The sequence below is a fragment of the Marmota marmota genome, unplaced genomic scaffold, assembly GCF_001458135.2.
Source record: "Marmota marmota marmota unplaced genomic scaffold, marMar, whole genome shotgun sequence".
NCBI lineage: Eukaryota > Metazoa > Chordata > Mammalia > Rodentia > Sciuridae > Marmota > Marmota marmota.
Genome location: NW_026000229.1, coordinates 25936403 through 25953132, shown reverse-complemented (window position 1 = coordinate 25953132; position 16730 = coordinate 25936403). Strand labels below are relative to the sequence as shown.

The following is a 16730-nucleotide window of genomic DNA, read 5'->3' as shown; positions in this document are numbered from 1 at the left end:
TTTTGATATCATCGGCATTTGTAACTGAAAGCTCAATCCCTGTCCCCAATGCCAATTAATGCCAATTTAATGAGGACATGGTTTTGAGAAAAAGGAAAAAGAAGGTTTATTGCTTTGCTAGCAAAGGAGAAACACAGGGGACTCCTGTCCAAAAGGCTGTGATTCTCCCCATCAGGAGGACCAGGGAGAATTTAAAGGAGATCTTCAAGGGCTAATTGCAGGTGTGCCCAGACAGGGCTGAATCCAGGGTGCTTTGATGGTGAATGAGGATTCACTTGTTAATTTGTCACTTCCTAGATCCTCTGGCAGACATCTCCTTCCTGTGGAGCACAGATTATTCAGGGTAATCTTGTTCTCTGCCCCCAAGTTAGGTAGGGAGATAGGGATAAAAGGAAAAGGAAAAGGAAAAAAAATGTCATTTTTTTAAAAAAAAAATAAGCCTCAGAACTATATACAAAAGGTGAAGTGGACCACTGTTACATTTCCCCACTGTCAATTTCTACATTCCATATCTATGGAAAAATGGGAGATGACATCTCCAAGCTGCTTCCTGCTGAGAGGGTAAAGTTGGAGGGAAATGACCCAAAGTCCTTGTTTTCTGTCAGGTAGAAAATGTTAAGGGTATTCAGCATCACAGCAGTCCAGAGGTGGTGGCAGTCAGCAGATGATTGAACAAGGCATACATAGGGCAAGGTTTGTGCTAGGACAACAATAAAGAAGACAGTGAAAGCATAACTTTTATTGGTAAGCAATTAATACAAAACCAATTAGTATTTCAGCCAGTCTCTGGAATTCAGGACAAGCTCATGTTTCTAGAATCCTTTGTGATAGTTAAATATTATTGATACTACTGGTTATCAGTGACAAATTCTGCTTCCTCAAATGTTGAAGTTTGAATGTTAGAGAAGTGTGCTGAGGCCAGTGCAGAGAAAAGGTTTTATTTAAAAATAGTAACACAGAATTCTCCCAGGAAGGAGAAGGGGAGCAGACTGGTATCCTGGTATCCCAAGAAGTGGGAGCATCCTGCCCTTAATACACATTTTAGACTTTCTTCATTCTCCTGCCCTCTTCCCCCCATCTCACTCCTTCCAGCATATGGTGACTAGGCCCAGGAGATGATGGTGGGATGGCCAAAGAGTGAGAAGCAGATGGGCAGGTTGAAGGGCCAAATGGAATGATACAGGCAGGTAGCAGCCCAGGAGGCATTAATTAACAACTTTTATAACTCCTTGCAGGGAGGAACAATTCCTGAGACAGGTTACCTTAGCAACAGTTTGGAGCAGGAGCAGATTATTTTAGTAAGGGTGAAGGAAGGGCTCTGGAAGCTTTAACATTTAATCTCCCAGAGGTGGCCTTTGACTTTCCAGACCCAAACTGGCTTCCATCTTTGTGATTCAATCCAACTACCTATCTACACTGACTGCCTGTCTTTCATTCTTGTGTCATTAGGCATTCCCATAAGAACATTTTCTTTACAGCCTAAAGCTTTACTTACTTTTGGTAAGGCAAGTGTACATCTTAAGTTACATTTTTAAAAAATCATTGTTTTTCCATATAGAACTGTGCTCAGGCTATACTCTCCTGCCAGGTGTTTAAGACCAAGTTGGTCAAAACTGAACTTGTTCCTATCTATTCTTAAGAGTCAGTTGAGATTCCTCAGAGATCATTCTTGGGGACATGATAAAGCCTCCCGTCTCCTTTAGCTTTCCTCTACTAGTGGTGCCAGGTACCAGGATGAGTCAGGCTAGGATCTTGATGACCACACACGTGGCTTCTCTTGGAAGCATCAGGCAATTTCACTCTCCAATGACCCTCCTCTTTGTAGAATGTGCACCAGTTGGCTTCCAGTTCTCTAGGGTCCTCTCAATCTTCCTGATTGGCAGATTGGGTGGCTTACCAGTTTTAGAGCCCTTATAGGGCTCCCATGATTCTCTGGGTGCTTACCTCAGAGGGCAAGGTCCAAATATTGACTGCTTTTTCCTTGGCACATTTACTTCCTTGACTTTGGTCTTCACATTTTGGTTTTAAACATCCAAAAAGCCAGTTTCACCAATCTTAAAGAAGGGGTAACAGGTTATAACTTCAATAGCTATACTTTTACAGCTATGCTTTCATTGTATTGTGGTGTGTATTAGTACTGGAAGCAAGCCTTACATTCTGTCTACCTATAGATGATGGCCTATTATCTCAAATTAACTCAGGTTTTTTTTTTTTTTTTTCCTCTTGGAAGCAGTACCTCTGCAAAAAACTAACAGGCAACAGTTATAAAATTCACAAAGAAAATATAACATGAAATTAACAGAGCAAAACCATATTCAATTTGTGGAATAGCTATGAATTAAGAAAAATGGCTTTTATAATCTTGAACCTTTACTTAATTATACATTATATCCCTTATTTGAGATCCAGTAATCTTTACATAAAAAATCATTATTTTAAACACAATTTAAATGTGCTGAAGTCTAGCCTATTTTGGAGCCATTCTAATATGGAGTAAGATGGGAGGCAGAGCCTTATTTTAGGGAAGGTGGGGTTCTTCACAAATAACACAATGCAACATTATATCTGAAATATGAATCAAAGAAAAGTTAAGAGAGCTTTTAACATTTTTTGTAGGACAGTGGCAAAATGTTTTCATGTTTTATAATATTCACCTTTAAACAGATTAGTCTCTCATTATCATTTAAAAGTATATTTAAATTTCTACCCCATGTAAAAAGTAACATAAAATTTTACATACAACTTATTGATAACAGGTCCAGTTACAGAACATAAAATGACATAAATAAATTCCCACTTAAATTTGCTATTTCTATAAGTCTCAAATTACCATTACAAACAATGTTAGTTTGGAGTACAACAACTTGAAAAAGTGCTCTTCCAAGCTTTATATTTTAAAACTTGTACATTAGAAGAACATGAATATACTGAATATACAAAGAACTAATAGTTATAAGGACATCTGTGTAATAGTGATGCTAACTATTTAATTTATACAGTAAAATTCAGAATCCACAAATAATTTATAGGCTTGAAGAATTTAGCAGTACTAGCAAAACTCAAGGATAGCCTTAAAGCTCTTACACATTTAGGGAATAGTGTTAATGATCAGAACTAGACTTAGTTAAAGCAGACAGATATAAACCAATTTTTCAAATGGCAGTGTGGCTCTTTAATGCCAGATGCAATGTATAAAAGATAACACTTATTGGTTAAACCTATATGAACTTTCATTTCATAAACTTTTACAGAACATTTAGATAAGGCTCAGACAAACATATTTAGTTCCAGATGTGTACATATCTATAGTCATGTGTATTTAGGTTATTCATGAAAATCAAGCCTGGTCAAGATCTTGAGTCATCTATTTCTCTGACAAAGAAAAATCCTAAAAGCAATGGACATCACACTTTAATATTTTATAGCTCTCAAGTCTTTCACAACTTGGTATTCATCAGTGTGAGGTTTTTGGACAGGCAGAATAGGCAGAGTAGGATATCCAGCAAATCTGACTCAACTCACATTTTAAACAACTGTCCAGAAAAGAATGAATGCCTCTTTCTTAAGGGATTATACCCTATTGCCCAGGGAATTTATTTCCTCCAAACACAAAATCTTGGTTAAGATAACACTGATCACTTTTTTCAGGGCCCCTTTGACCTAAAAGTTTTTACTCACTTCTAGAAGACCTCCAGCAGAACAGGTTTGTTGTTGTTGTTGTTGTTGTTTTTGTTTCGTTTTCTGGAAGACACTTGCAAATGAAGTTGCTACTTTTGGGGTGAGCATGTTATCTGTATATTTAATTTACACAACAAATTTTATCCCAGGACATCAGACAGTCTGGCATATTAAAAAAATGACAAAAAGAAAAAACTGTGCCTTAAATCTGTTTTTTTCTTTCCAGTTTGCATTCAAGGGGGCTGGAACACAGGTTATTATTGTTTGACTAGTCTCTCTTGTCATTATCATAATACCATCAACTTTAAGTGAGTTCCCCACTGTCAATTGTACTCAGAGACTCTCTTTATATGTTTATATTTAGGACACTCTGCCAAATGAAGTTCACATTGAAAATACAAAGATTGTTAGGGACCTCACCACAAAAATCAGCAGAGCCAACACACAGGTGCTTGAATTTATGGGGACTTAAGAGGCCCCTTTTATTTTAGCTCTGTGTGCAACAGGCAGGTCTGTACCCAGAAGTATCTTCTGACCAAATAGAGAATCCTGTTAGATCTTAAAAAGAGGATATGATTTTTTCCCTGGATTATAATTTAATAGTACTGGAACCCTTATGACTGGAAGCTTTCATCTTCCATCCCCCATTAAGATAGGCTAGTTAATCATCAGAGCAGGAGTGTAATGGGTCCCAGATAAGGGTCTTTTTTTTTTTTTAAATGTATAGGCAACCCTCTGAGGTTAAGCATTCCAGTCCATTCCTCTGTCTCAGAGTTGTGGGAAAATAGGGACAGGAATGGACTCAAGTGGAGGTTACCAAAAATTTAGACTTAAGAACTAAAAGCACATAGCCATATACAAAGTCATGGGCCAAGCCAATAGCCTTTGTACATTTCCAATATCTGTACAGCATAGATTCCAACTACTGTACTCAAGTAGAAAATCTTTTCCAGTTTCCTCCTTACAGGATGGGGAGTTCCATCTTTTTTTCTCTCTCTTTCATTGAAAACTAACTTTATTATTTTTTTAATTTTTGTCCTCTGCCACCATCCATGGATTTCATTCTTTGAAACTATGAGACAAGAACACAGAAAGAAAATCAGTGAGCCTACAGCCCACATGGATTTCATTTGTCTGCAGAAGTGAATGAGTCCTGTTCTCAAACTCTGCTTTTATTCCCCTGGGCAAAGAGTAGCTGAAAAACAGAGTAGAGGCCAGGTCCCCTTTGCCCCTCTCTATATATACCAGGCAGCTTTTCTGAGATTTTTTTTTCTCCTTTATACCAGGACTGGTGTCCCTGACCCATCGCAGGATGATTTTCAGCTGCCTGGGGCCAGGTGAGAAGCAGTGCTCAGACTGTGAGAACTGGGTTGAAAGGAAAAAAAAATAAAACCCTTTTTAAAAATCCTCCTTTGGTGTCATTCTATGCTTGCACATTATAGGCAGCACCTTTTTACATCCAACTTAGTTTTTGACTGGTTAGACTCCTTATTATGTAATTGCATACATGTACACACAGAATACTTATTCTATCTCTGACAGACCAACTCACAACTGCAAGATTGTACAATAATATGGAAAACTATTCAAAGACCAGATTGTTACAGTAAAACATCATCTTTTTATTATTCAGATTTTTATCTATAGGTGGCCCATTAGCCAAGATCTTTCCCAAGAAACAATCTATAGAATCAACACAGTATTGCCCATGTCTTAAAGGGCCAGAAACAGATACAAATAAGAAACAGACAGACAGATAGACAGGATCCCCAAACCATGACCAACAGACAGGAACCTTTAAAACAGACAAATCAGATAGGGAAAATTCCCCCAGTTCCCAGCTCCCACTTAACCATGACTCCTATACCAGTAGCACCACAGATATCCCCACAAAGAGACGAGATGTTCCCACAAAGGGGAATCAGAAGTGTAGAATCCAGGGTCTCAGTGTGCATACTGGGGGAGTTTACCAAATGGCCAAGGTGTTGCAACTTTACTGCCTTGTTTCCTTTTCCTCGAAGTAGACCAAGATGAAGCAATACTTACAGTGGAGGGAAAGAAGGCAGGAGTTCCCTGAAGCAAAGGGGGCTTTGGCAGCTGCTGGGAGAACCTCAGTCCCTCCCTTTACTTGCAAGAAGAGCTCCTCTGGTTTGACCCCAAGCAAACTCACCCATCTCCTAACTTTCCAGTATTCAGATCTCAAAAAGTTCGCCTTTCATCCTCAGTATAGAATTACAGTTGCTTGGAGTTCCAGGCCTGCCCAAGAAAGCCAGAGCGGGGGCTGCTCTCAGTTCCCATCTGGATTGCCAAACTTTTAACCAAAAGCTTGATCCCTGTCCCCAATTCCAATTAATGTAAATTTAATAATAAGGACACGGTTTTGAGAAAAAGGAAAAAGAAGGTTTATTGCTTTGCTGACAAAGGAGAAACACAGGAGACTCTTGTTCCCAAAGGCTGTGACTCTCCCCATCAGGAGGAACAGGGGGAATTTAAAGGAGCTCTTCAAAGGCTACATTGCAGGTGTGCCCTGACAGGGGGTCCAGGGTGCTTTGATGGTGTGTTAGGATTCACTTGTTTATTTGTCACCTCCTAGATCCTCTGGCAGACATCTCCTTCCTGAGGAGCACAGATAATTCCGGGTACTGTGCCCAGTTTAGGTAGGGGAGAGGGAGAAAAGGAAAAGGTAAAAAATGTTCCTTTTGAAAATAAGCCTTAAAACTGTACTCAAAAGGTGAAGTGGACCACTGTTACACATTCACTCGTGCATGTATTATATGGTCAGCTAAAGAGGGGCCAGTTTTCATATGCATTGTGGTTGTCTGACTGTTGCCTGAGGTAACAGGGAGGAATTGAAATATGTGTCACTCATCCTCCAGCTGGCCAGACCAAGCCTGTTTGTATTCTTAGGCAATTAGGGGAAGCACAACAAAGTCATTTGAATCCAAGGCTAGAACTGATGCCTGTCACTCTTGATGTGTTCTATTGTACAAAACTAATCCTAAATTTATCTGGGACTCAAGGAATGTGAAAGTAGACTTTCTCTCCATGAGAGAAGTGAATATCTATATGATATTTTTGTGATCTAACATAATCATGGCTATGAAAAAGTAGTCTTCAAATTATATATTTCTATAATTTGAAAAAAAGTCATTATTTAATATATTTACTCCTACTTACAGAATAGCATTTTTTATGTTTAGAATAATAAAAATGGTGATTGCTAAAAAAATAAGAGTTTTATTTTAGGTATTTATACAATTATCTCAGTTACAATGCAGCACTGAAAGCAATTACTTTCTATATGAATAGATAAGTACTCTGCAGATGTAACAAAGGAGATATTTTTAATTTGGCATTATTAGGGCAGACTTTATTGAAAAGAACTGTGGATGCAATTTTGACATGTAGATAAACAAAAGAAAATTCAAACCAAGCCAATAATCAGCACAAAATCATGTGTAGCATCATAAACAAGAAAATGTGTTGAACAATACTATACGTTTCCATACGTTATGTGTCAGGACACATAGAACAGAGAAGAAGAAGATGGGTTTGGAGAGGTAAGCTGAAAGTCTGAATGCCTGGCTAGCAGTATTAAGTGAACATATCAATCTTTGAATAATATACCTAATACTTGGAATACATGCATCTTGTGAAAAACAACTCAGGTGTTCTGGGAGCACAGTGATTGAGCAGTCCCTACCAGGTGGCAATGACATGAGAAGGAAGAAGCTGATGGACTTGTATTTACCAGATTACATAGTTTTCATTAGCTGGGGCAGAATCATCTGTTAAAAGCGAAAGAAACTTAATTTTAGAAAGACGCTAGTCTCAGAAGCAAGCGTACTCAGGCACAGCAGGCATCTTTTTTGCTTTGAGGACTTTTACACAACTCTGTCAACCATGATAAATATCACTGTAACTCCTGTTTCGACTTTAAGGTGCCAGCTTGGAAACGCCAAAGCCTGAGATCCATAGAGACCATGTGTTGACTTGGTTTGAAACAATACAGGCCTCTGTCTTCAGAATGATCCGAGTACACATCTCTTCACACAAGGTGACCCACATCTGTGATACAATCTTTACATATAAGTTGTTTCAGATTCACAGAGTGTTAACTACAGTCTCTCTTGGGTCTTAAAGTCTCTTGAGAAAAAGGCGGATAACAATAATCATCACTTTACATTATAATATAGTCACAGGATCATTTAGGGTGTCTCAATTTTTTTATGTAGCACCCATTATAGAAAATAGTAGTTTCCATACTTTATAGAAAAAGCAGCTTTGCTTATCATGATCAGAGGAAGGGTTTTCTGGATACAGAAAGTGGTTTTCCCTGGCTGATGAACTTCCAGTGATTAAACTGAGAAAACTGAGATGATTTGGTCACCCTAACGGATCTAGGAAACTCTACCAGCTCCAGATGACTAGTGGAAGAGTTCCTCTGAGATCAGCATACCTGCAACATGGATAAAGCTCCCTAGAATCTCTCATTTAGAGAATTCAATTGAGCAGTGTTCACACAGCTCTACTTCTCTGGGATTCTGCCTACAAGATGCATGGATTCAAACTTGAAAAAGAAATTGCCTGTTCCAGTCCCCTTCTTGGCATAACTTCATTAGTGTAATAGTTTGCCCCTTTGTTGCAGCCTTTTTCTTCCTATTACTCCAAACAGGATCATCAGCAAAGTTCTAATTCACTATTTTTGGCAGGAGGCCCTACTTTTTGTTGCTTTCAAAGCTGGAAACATCTTACTGCCTAGAAGCTTGACACTTACTGCATCACACCATTAAACATTTCCCTACTGGCGATGTGTCTTTCTTATTATACTTTAGCTATTTTATGTTCACTGTTGAATAGGCTACAATAGAACTGTCTAGTAAACATGCTGATATAATAATTTCTCAGTCTCTCTAGCATTCAAATTCTATTTAAACCAGTGGTCCATACAGAATGAACAGAGTAAAAGTCTGACACAATATTAATATCAATGGATTTGAACAGAAAGGAAAGCTGAAGACAGAGGCCTGTATTGTTTCAAACCAAGTCAACACATTTATTAAGGGTACACCAAGTGTGAAAGCAGTGTTCATTCTGTGGGTCTTTTTTGATTAGAGTAGAGGGTACAAAGCATAAAGCCCTATCTCTTCTTGAGTATTTTATTTTCAGCTAAGATAGTTGAGAAGATGAGACAGACAAGGGACCATAGGAACCAAAAAGAGAAACCAAGTGGCCTGTGGGTAGAATGTGCTTTAATGAGATCCTGACATTGAAGGCCCTCAATCTCAATATTCACTTGGACACATGAGTTAGTTGTCCAGTTTAGTAAAAGCATTGGGCTTATCAGGAGTACACTGAAAAAAAAAAAAAAAGATTTTCAAGTTAAGCTCATGCCAATTATGAAAGGCCTTAAACAAGCATGGAGTTTTGTCTGTAGGATTCCCCACCCCTGTAGTTTTTTAAACTCTAAATACTTAAGGAATATTTTGATTCTCCATTGTGGCAGTGGTGCCCTAGAGAAAGTACAAGAAAAAAAAATGTGGGGAGGCAGAAGAGTCACCTGTACCTTCCTCTTCCTTTAGATGTTATATCACCTGCATATACTGTCCTTTCTTGAGCAAAATTTGGAATATTTTTGACAAAAAGAGAACACAGGGGCTACTGTATCAGAATAAGTGATGACCTCAGCCATTTATTATGCACCCATGTCTTTAAATATCTTTCAGTATCTATTATCACTGATCAATTTCTGATAGTAAGTTCAGATATTAAAGATCAAGCTATATTTTAATAAGAACTTAAGTGCTCATACCTACTGTGACAGGAAAAAAAAGTCAATGAGGACAATAAACCCCTCAACTGTATGAGATAGCCCCACCAATTCATTTCTAGTAGCTTGTCATGAAAAACTACTTGATCTGTATTTCATCTCCATATCATTCCACAAATTCAGTAATAAACAAGAGCAACAAATTGGTTGGTCTGGGCACAGAAAGTAGAGTTCCTGCATTTGCATGTTAGTCATAGGACTGTGACTTACTGCCAGGCACATGTACCCAGTTTGACACTTGTAGAAAACATCCGGAGGCTGATAATTTTCTCCAACTAAACTGTAGTTAGGAAAGTTAAATTTTTATTAATTTAATCTTCTTTCTACTAATAACACTGCAGCTTATTTTATAGTGGAAATAAATATTTTATTATTAATTTTATAAATTCAGAGTTCTTTTTTTTCTACTTTCATGTTTTGTTTTATATTGGATACAATAAGCCTTTTGTCAGTTATCATTAAATGATCGACATTTTCCAAGTAATTAAACTTTTGCATTATGGAAAGATTTGTGATTTTGCTGAAGCTCAAATTTTATGTTGGTTATCCAAAATTCTCATTTCCATGCTTTCTTGATCTCTTGTAATTAGGAAGTTACAGATGATAGGGCCATATTGTTGCTATTGCTTGTATGTCTGTGTGTATGGATACTTGTGTGTATGTGTGTGTGATAAGTGTCTAATGCCCAAGATTTGTTGTTTTTATAGCAGATAACTATACATATTTAATTATATATCTATAAATATACACATATCTATAAATATAAATATATAGTTGTATGTATATACTGTATATACATACGTATATATAACATATATTGGGAATCCTATATAGTGGATTTATAAATCTAATTATTTTCACATAAATGTATTAATAAAAATAAATAATAACTAATTCCAAAAGGATTAAGGCAAGCAACTAGCATATAATTCCCAGTAATTCCAATAAAAGGCAGAAACTTATATATTTTTCTCTTTGTCTCACTTCTGGGTTTATTCCCTGTGGTTGCAGAAATCTAGAGACCTGACTACTTTGGCTTGTCCCTTGTGAATTATGGATGGATAACTAGAAGATATCCAAAGAGATGACCTGGGCCAGACCTTGCAATCAGAGAGAAAATATTTGAAATACTGTGACCTCATTCTGGATGATCTCCTAGTAATAAAATTTTAAAACTATCTCCCTCTCAAAATATTCTCATATTTTATCATCTTCACTGATGAAGACTCTTTTTGTCAAAACAATTTCTGGCTATTAAATCAATTTTTATTACTAAGTGTTCTGTCCTTTGAGACCAGTTCCAGTAATTAGTTTCTCAACTACTGGTGAGAAAGGTTATCAGATTTTCCACCATCTTCTTTCATTGCATCCAAAAAAACTAGTTTATGCTTTAGTTAACATTTATTGTAATTCGCATTTAATTAATTATCTAATCTCTTACACAAATATACTTTTAATAATTCTAATATAGATTAAAGTAGTCCCCTAAATAATTCTTTTTAAAACTCAAGATTGAGCATGAGGAAGAAATCAAGAGATTAACAGATATTGAACAAATTAAAGTCACTGAATTTAACTTTTTCACCTATGGTCAATGAATAGGTGAGACAAGAAAAAGATAGATAAAATATGCTGTGTTTTAGGATTTTTCTGTTTCTCTCTCTCTCTCTCTCTCTCTCTCTCTCACTCTCTTTCTCTCTCTCCCCTCCTCCTCCTCCCTCCCTCCCCCTCCCTCCCTGTCTTCTTTCCTATCCAGTATGCTTTATATTTTACTCAGAATCTTGTGTAAATTCCTGAGCACCTTATCTTGAAGATGAGGATTGTTTCTATCATCAATCTAGCAGAAGTTATTTATCCAGTATCTACCAGGTGCTTAATGTTGTGCTGTATCATTTTAATATATCCATTACTCTAAGAGGTTAACAGTCCCTTTTTAAATCAAGAGTTGAGGAATAAAGTTGCTGAGTGAAATTTCTTGGAATCTGAAAAAAAAATTATTGTCTTTTCAGCTACCTGACATGCAAATTTATTTCTAGCAGGAGAATTATATTCTCAGAATGTAAATTACAAGCCTGCTTTATTTTGAAAGTTGTAGAATGAATAAACCTAGAGATCAAATGTTCAATATGATGAATATAGCTATAATATTTTATTATATACTGTAAATTTGCTAGGAGAATAGATTTTAGATACTCCTTTTTTAAATTTATACATGACAGTGGAATGCATTACAATTATTATTATACATATAGAGCACAATTTTTCATATCTCTGGTTGTATACAAAGTATATTCACACCAATTCATGTCTTCATACATGTACTTTGGATAATAATGATCATAACATTTCACCATCATTTATAACCCCATACCCCCTCCCTTCCCCTCCAACCCCTCTGCCCCACCTAGAGTTTGTCTATTCCTTCATGCTCCCTCTCTCTATCCCACTATGAATCAGCCTCCTTATATCTAAGAAAACATTCGGTATTCGGTTATTTGGAATGGGCTAACTTCATTTAGCATTATCCTCTCTAACTCCATCCATTTACCTGCAAATGCCATGATTTTATTCTCTTTTATTGTGGAGTAATATTCCATTGTGTTTATATATGCCACATTTTTTTAATCCATTCATCCATTGAAGGGCATCTAGATTGGTTCCACAGTTTAGCTATTGTGAATTATGCTGCTATAAACATTGATGTGGCTGTGTCCCTGTAGTATGCTGTTTTTAAGTCCTTTGAGGTAGACCGAGGAGAGGGACAGCTGGGTCAAGTGGTGGTTCCATTCCCAATTTTCCAAGAAATCTCCATACTGCTTTCCATATTGGCTATACCAGCTTACAGTCCCACCAGCAATGTGTGAGTGTACCTTTCCCCCCCATCCTCGCCAGCACTTATTGTTGTTTGTCATCATAATAGCTGCCATTCTGACTGGAGTGAGATGAAATCTTAGAGTGGTTTTGATTTGCATTTCTCTAATTACTAACGATGATAAACATTTTTCATGTATTTGTTGATTGATTGTATATCATCATCTCAGAAGTGTCTGTTCAGGTCCTTGGCCCATTTATTGATTGGGTTATTTGTTTTTTTTTGGTGTTTAACTTCTTGAGTTCTTTATATACCCTAGAGATTAGTGCTCTATCTGATGTGTGAGGGGTAAAAATCTGCTCCCAAGTTGTATGCTTTCTATTCACCTCACAGATTGTTTCTTTTGCTGAGAAGAAACTTTTTAGTTTGAGTCCATCCCATTTATTGATTCTTGATTTTAATTCTTGTGCCAAAGGAGTCTTATTAAGGAAGTTGGAGTCTACTCCAACATGATGGAGATTAGGACCTACTTTTTCTTCTATTAGACTCAGGTCTCTGGTTTTATTCCTAAGTCATTGATCCATGTTGAGTTGAGTTTTGTGCATGGTGAGAGATAGGGATTTAATTTCATTTTGTTGCAGTTTTCCCAGCATCATTTGTTGAAGAGGCTATCTTTTCCTCCAATGCATGTTTTTGGTACCTTTGTTTAATATAAGGTAATTGTAATTTTGTGGGCTAGTCTCTGTGTCCTCTATTCTGTAGCATTGGTTTACCAGTCTGTTTTGGTGCCAATACCAAGCTGTTTTTGTTACTATTGCTCTGTAGTATAGTTTAAGGTCTGGTATAGTGATGCCACCTGCTTCACTCTTCCTGCTAAGGATTGCTTTAGCAATTCTGGGTCTCTTATTTTTCCAGATGAATTTCATGATTGCTTTTTCTATTTCTATGAGGAATGTAATTGGGATTTTGATCAGAATTACATTAAATTGGTATAGTGCTTTTGGAAGTATGGTCATTTTGATAATATTAATTCTGCCTATCCAAGAGCAAGGAGACCTTTCCATCTTCTAAGGTCTTCTTTGACTTCTTTCTTTTGGGTTCTATAATTTTCATTGTATAGACCTTTCACCTCTTTTGTTAAGTTGATTCCCAAGTATTTCTTTTTCTTTTTTGAGGCTATTGTAAATGGGGTAGATTTCCTCATTTCCATTTCTGAGGATTTATCACTGATATTCTGGAATGCCTTTGATTTATGGGTATTGATTTTATATCCTGCTACTTTGCTGATTTTAGATATTCTTACCACCAAAAACAGTAATTGTGAGTTGACTGATATATTAATTTGCTTGAATGTAGTAATTTTACTATGTATATTAAAGCATGTATACACCTTAAATATATAGACTAAGAAAAAGGGGAGGTAGGAAGGAAAGCAGGCAGGCAGGAAGGCTAATGGTAATTATACTTAAAAAGTTAGTCTTTATGTATATTTAAAGTTTAAATTATATCTAATAGATAAACATGCATCTTAATAGTATAAGTAACACTGTAAAATATGTCTATACCCTATTTATAAAAAGCACTGGAGTAACTATGTATGGATACAGTTTTTTATTGTTGTTTTGTTCTGTTTTTCTTGGTACCAGGAATTGAACCCAAATGCAATTTACCACTAAGCCACCTCCCCAACCCTTTTTATTTTTTTATTTTGACATATGATCTCCCTAAGTTACTTAGGACCTTGCTAAGTTTCTGAAAGTGGTTTCAAACTTGCAATTTTCCTGCCTCAGCTTCTCAAGTCACTGGGTTTACAGATATGCACCACTGTACCAAGGCACATATAGTTTTAATTAAATGTGATAAATCACAGATAACTGGTTTTTAATTATGGCAAATAGCATTGCTATGCTGACTTAAACTACATTAAAAATATTGTCTTTTTCTTAGAAAATGTGGTATAGCTAAGTCGTATGTGGATACAATAAATGAGAAATCAAAAAATAAACAAGTCATCAGTGGTACAGTATTAAAACTGCAGTGATCATGGATCTAGCATCTAAATAAAAACAGGTATTACAAATGGCTGAAACCTGTTCTATCAATACCTCTGGGCTTCTACAGCTATTAGCCCCTTGGGAGGCTGCTTTCAGTAAATGATTATGGAATGTATGCTTATTATCAAATTTGAAGTTCATTGTCAAATGCTCTGGATTGATGTCAACTATGTGGGATTAACTTAGAATGATTTGGTTGAAACTGAAGAGCTAGGGAAAAAATGAAAATTCTATGGTTTTCAAGCATAAAAAATAATATGAAGTTCTAGTTTGGGAATAATTTCACCATCATATCTTATAACTTGATGTTTTAATGGATAAAGTAGTAATTGGTTTATACTTAGGTTTTGGTACATCTCATCATACTATAAAATAATTTTTTAAAATTTAAAGTATTAATAAGCTTTAATCAGAATCACCTGTAAAAATCCTGTCATCCAAACTGGAGTGAACAGTTTGGGATGTGTGTTGGCAGTTATATTCAAATAATACGTGCTCACTTAAAATTTTTGAAGAGCCTCAAGAGTGAAATAAGTAAAACCTTCTCTTCCCTCTGTTTTCAGCATCCTCTTTCTTACTTCCCACAATTAAACCACTGTTTATAATTTTTGAATAATCAAAAAATAGCAGTATTTGTGTATATGTATATACATGTCATTTGAATAAATATGAAATAATGCAAATTAAAATACTACCAGATACTCACTAAAACTGATAGAAATAAAACAACTCACAGCACCAAATTTTGACAAAGATGTGGAACAACCAGCAATCTGAGCATTGTTCCATAGATAGTAAGATGGACATCTGGATAGATATTAGATCAAGGAAGTTCATTTTATCCATAAAATGATAATAGTGGAATCTCAGTGGTGAACACAGTATATTTTCTTACACTTTTTTCATCTTTTCTAAAAGTTTGAAATGTTTCATAATCAAATATCAGAAAAGTATAGCTTTAAAACGAATTTTAATGTACTGTCAGTTACTTGTTTATATTACCATTCTCAAAAAATATCATTTAGACTTTTGTTTATTCAGATTACTGTGACAGTTTCCTCAAATGTTAAAAGTTGAGATCTATAATTTACTGTTAAGCTTGTTGCTATGTACTGAATACTTTCCTTTTTTGGAATGTTATGCTCATTTTTATCATAATTGTTTCTTCCTAATATAGACATTATACTATTCAGTGATCTATTTGTATTCCTTTATGCCCATAGCATAAAATTTCAAATTGTAGGCTTTATTGCTGCAAAAGTGGGCCTCTCTGCTCATTAGCTCAGATGGAGGGAGATTTTTGTCCACAGTCATTATCTCCTTAGACAGTTTAGGGGTGGATTTGTTCTTATGTTTGATTATATTTGAGGTAGTTCATGAATATTATAACCCCAACAGGCTTTTTAAATTCAATAATAGTGAGAGATTCAAAAAATTAAGAACACTAGAAAGCAAAGTTCTAGGATTAAGTTAAAAATTAAATGGAAAAAATCATAGAAATCTTTTTAAAGATATAATGATTATAAATGCATATGGAATAATTTTTGATGAGGTAAAGATTTGGAAGAACATGATGAATCTTGAAACATAGCAAATTCTATGTCTATGAAATCCATGATGATAACCAAGAATTGATAAAAGTGACTAATGCAAACTTTGAAACAGCCGGAATAAGCTAAAGTACCTACCAAATAGATGGAATATCAAACAAAAACCAAGTGAACTATTGTAGTTAACCCATTAAAGAAATAGAATCTGATGGACACCATCAAAGAGGGTAAGCATTAATGAAAAATTTTTCAATATAGATTAAAATTAAAATTAAAAAGCCAAGAAAGTTTTTAGAAGACCATATAATGTTTAAAGAGTTTGATGGACTAATTCACAACCTTGTTTGGTACAAATGCATCTAATGAGTACTAGTTTAAATTCTCTTAGCAATTTTGAATTTACAAACTAATGGAATTAACATATTTGTATAACCTATATTCTTCCTAAGTGTGGGATTTTCTCCCTGGAGAATATAATAGCTATTTTTTTCCATTTTTCCTTTCTTGTTTTCTGCCCATATTACTAAGCTCTATTGTGGATTTCAATAGTTTTTGACCATTGGTGTTTTCAGGAGTTCTTTATAAACAATGGCACCTCGTGGCACCTAGAAATAAGCTGGCCTGAAAAACCTAGGTTATCTCTACAACCTCATCTCATTCCCTCCCTTCCTTCCTTCCTTCCTTCCTTCCTTCCTTCTTTCCTTCCTTCCTTCCTTCCTTCGCAGCACTGCCTGCCATTCAGGCCTGTTTTGTTTTCTTGAACATCACAGTTGCTCTCTGTAGCATCAGGACTTTGAACTTGCCCT

The 16730-nt window shown here is 35.8% G+C and overlaps 1 protein-coding gene across 5 annotated transcripts in view; it reads left to right on the top strand.

Moving 5' to 3' along the window:
- Window positions 1-16730, top strand: part of Unc13c (unc-13 homolog C) — a 583769-nt gene that overhangs the window by 151684 nt on the left and 415355 nt on the right. For 3 of the 5 annotated variants that reach the window (XM_048793667.1, XM_048793665.1, XM_048793666.1), the window contains one exon: window positions 4965-5015. The exons of the other annotated variants lie outside the window; for them this stretch is intronic. In XM_048793667.1, the coding sequence (XP_048649624.1) occupies window positions 4965-5015 (51 nt within the window). The remainder of the gene's footprint in view (window positions 1-4964; window positions 5016-16730) is intronic. 5 annotated transcript variants of the gene reach the window in all.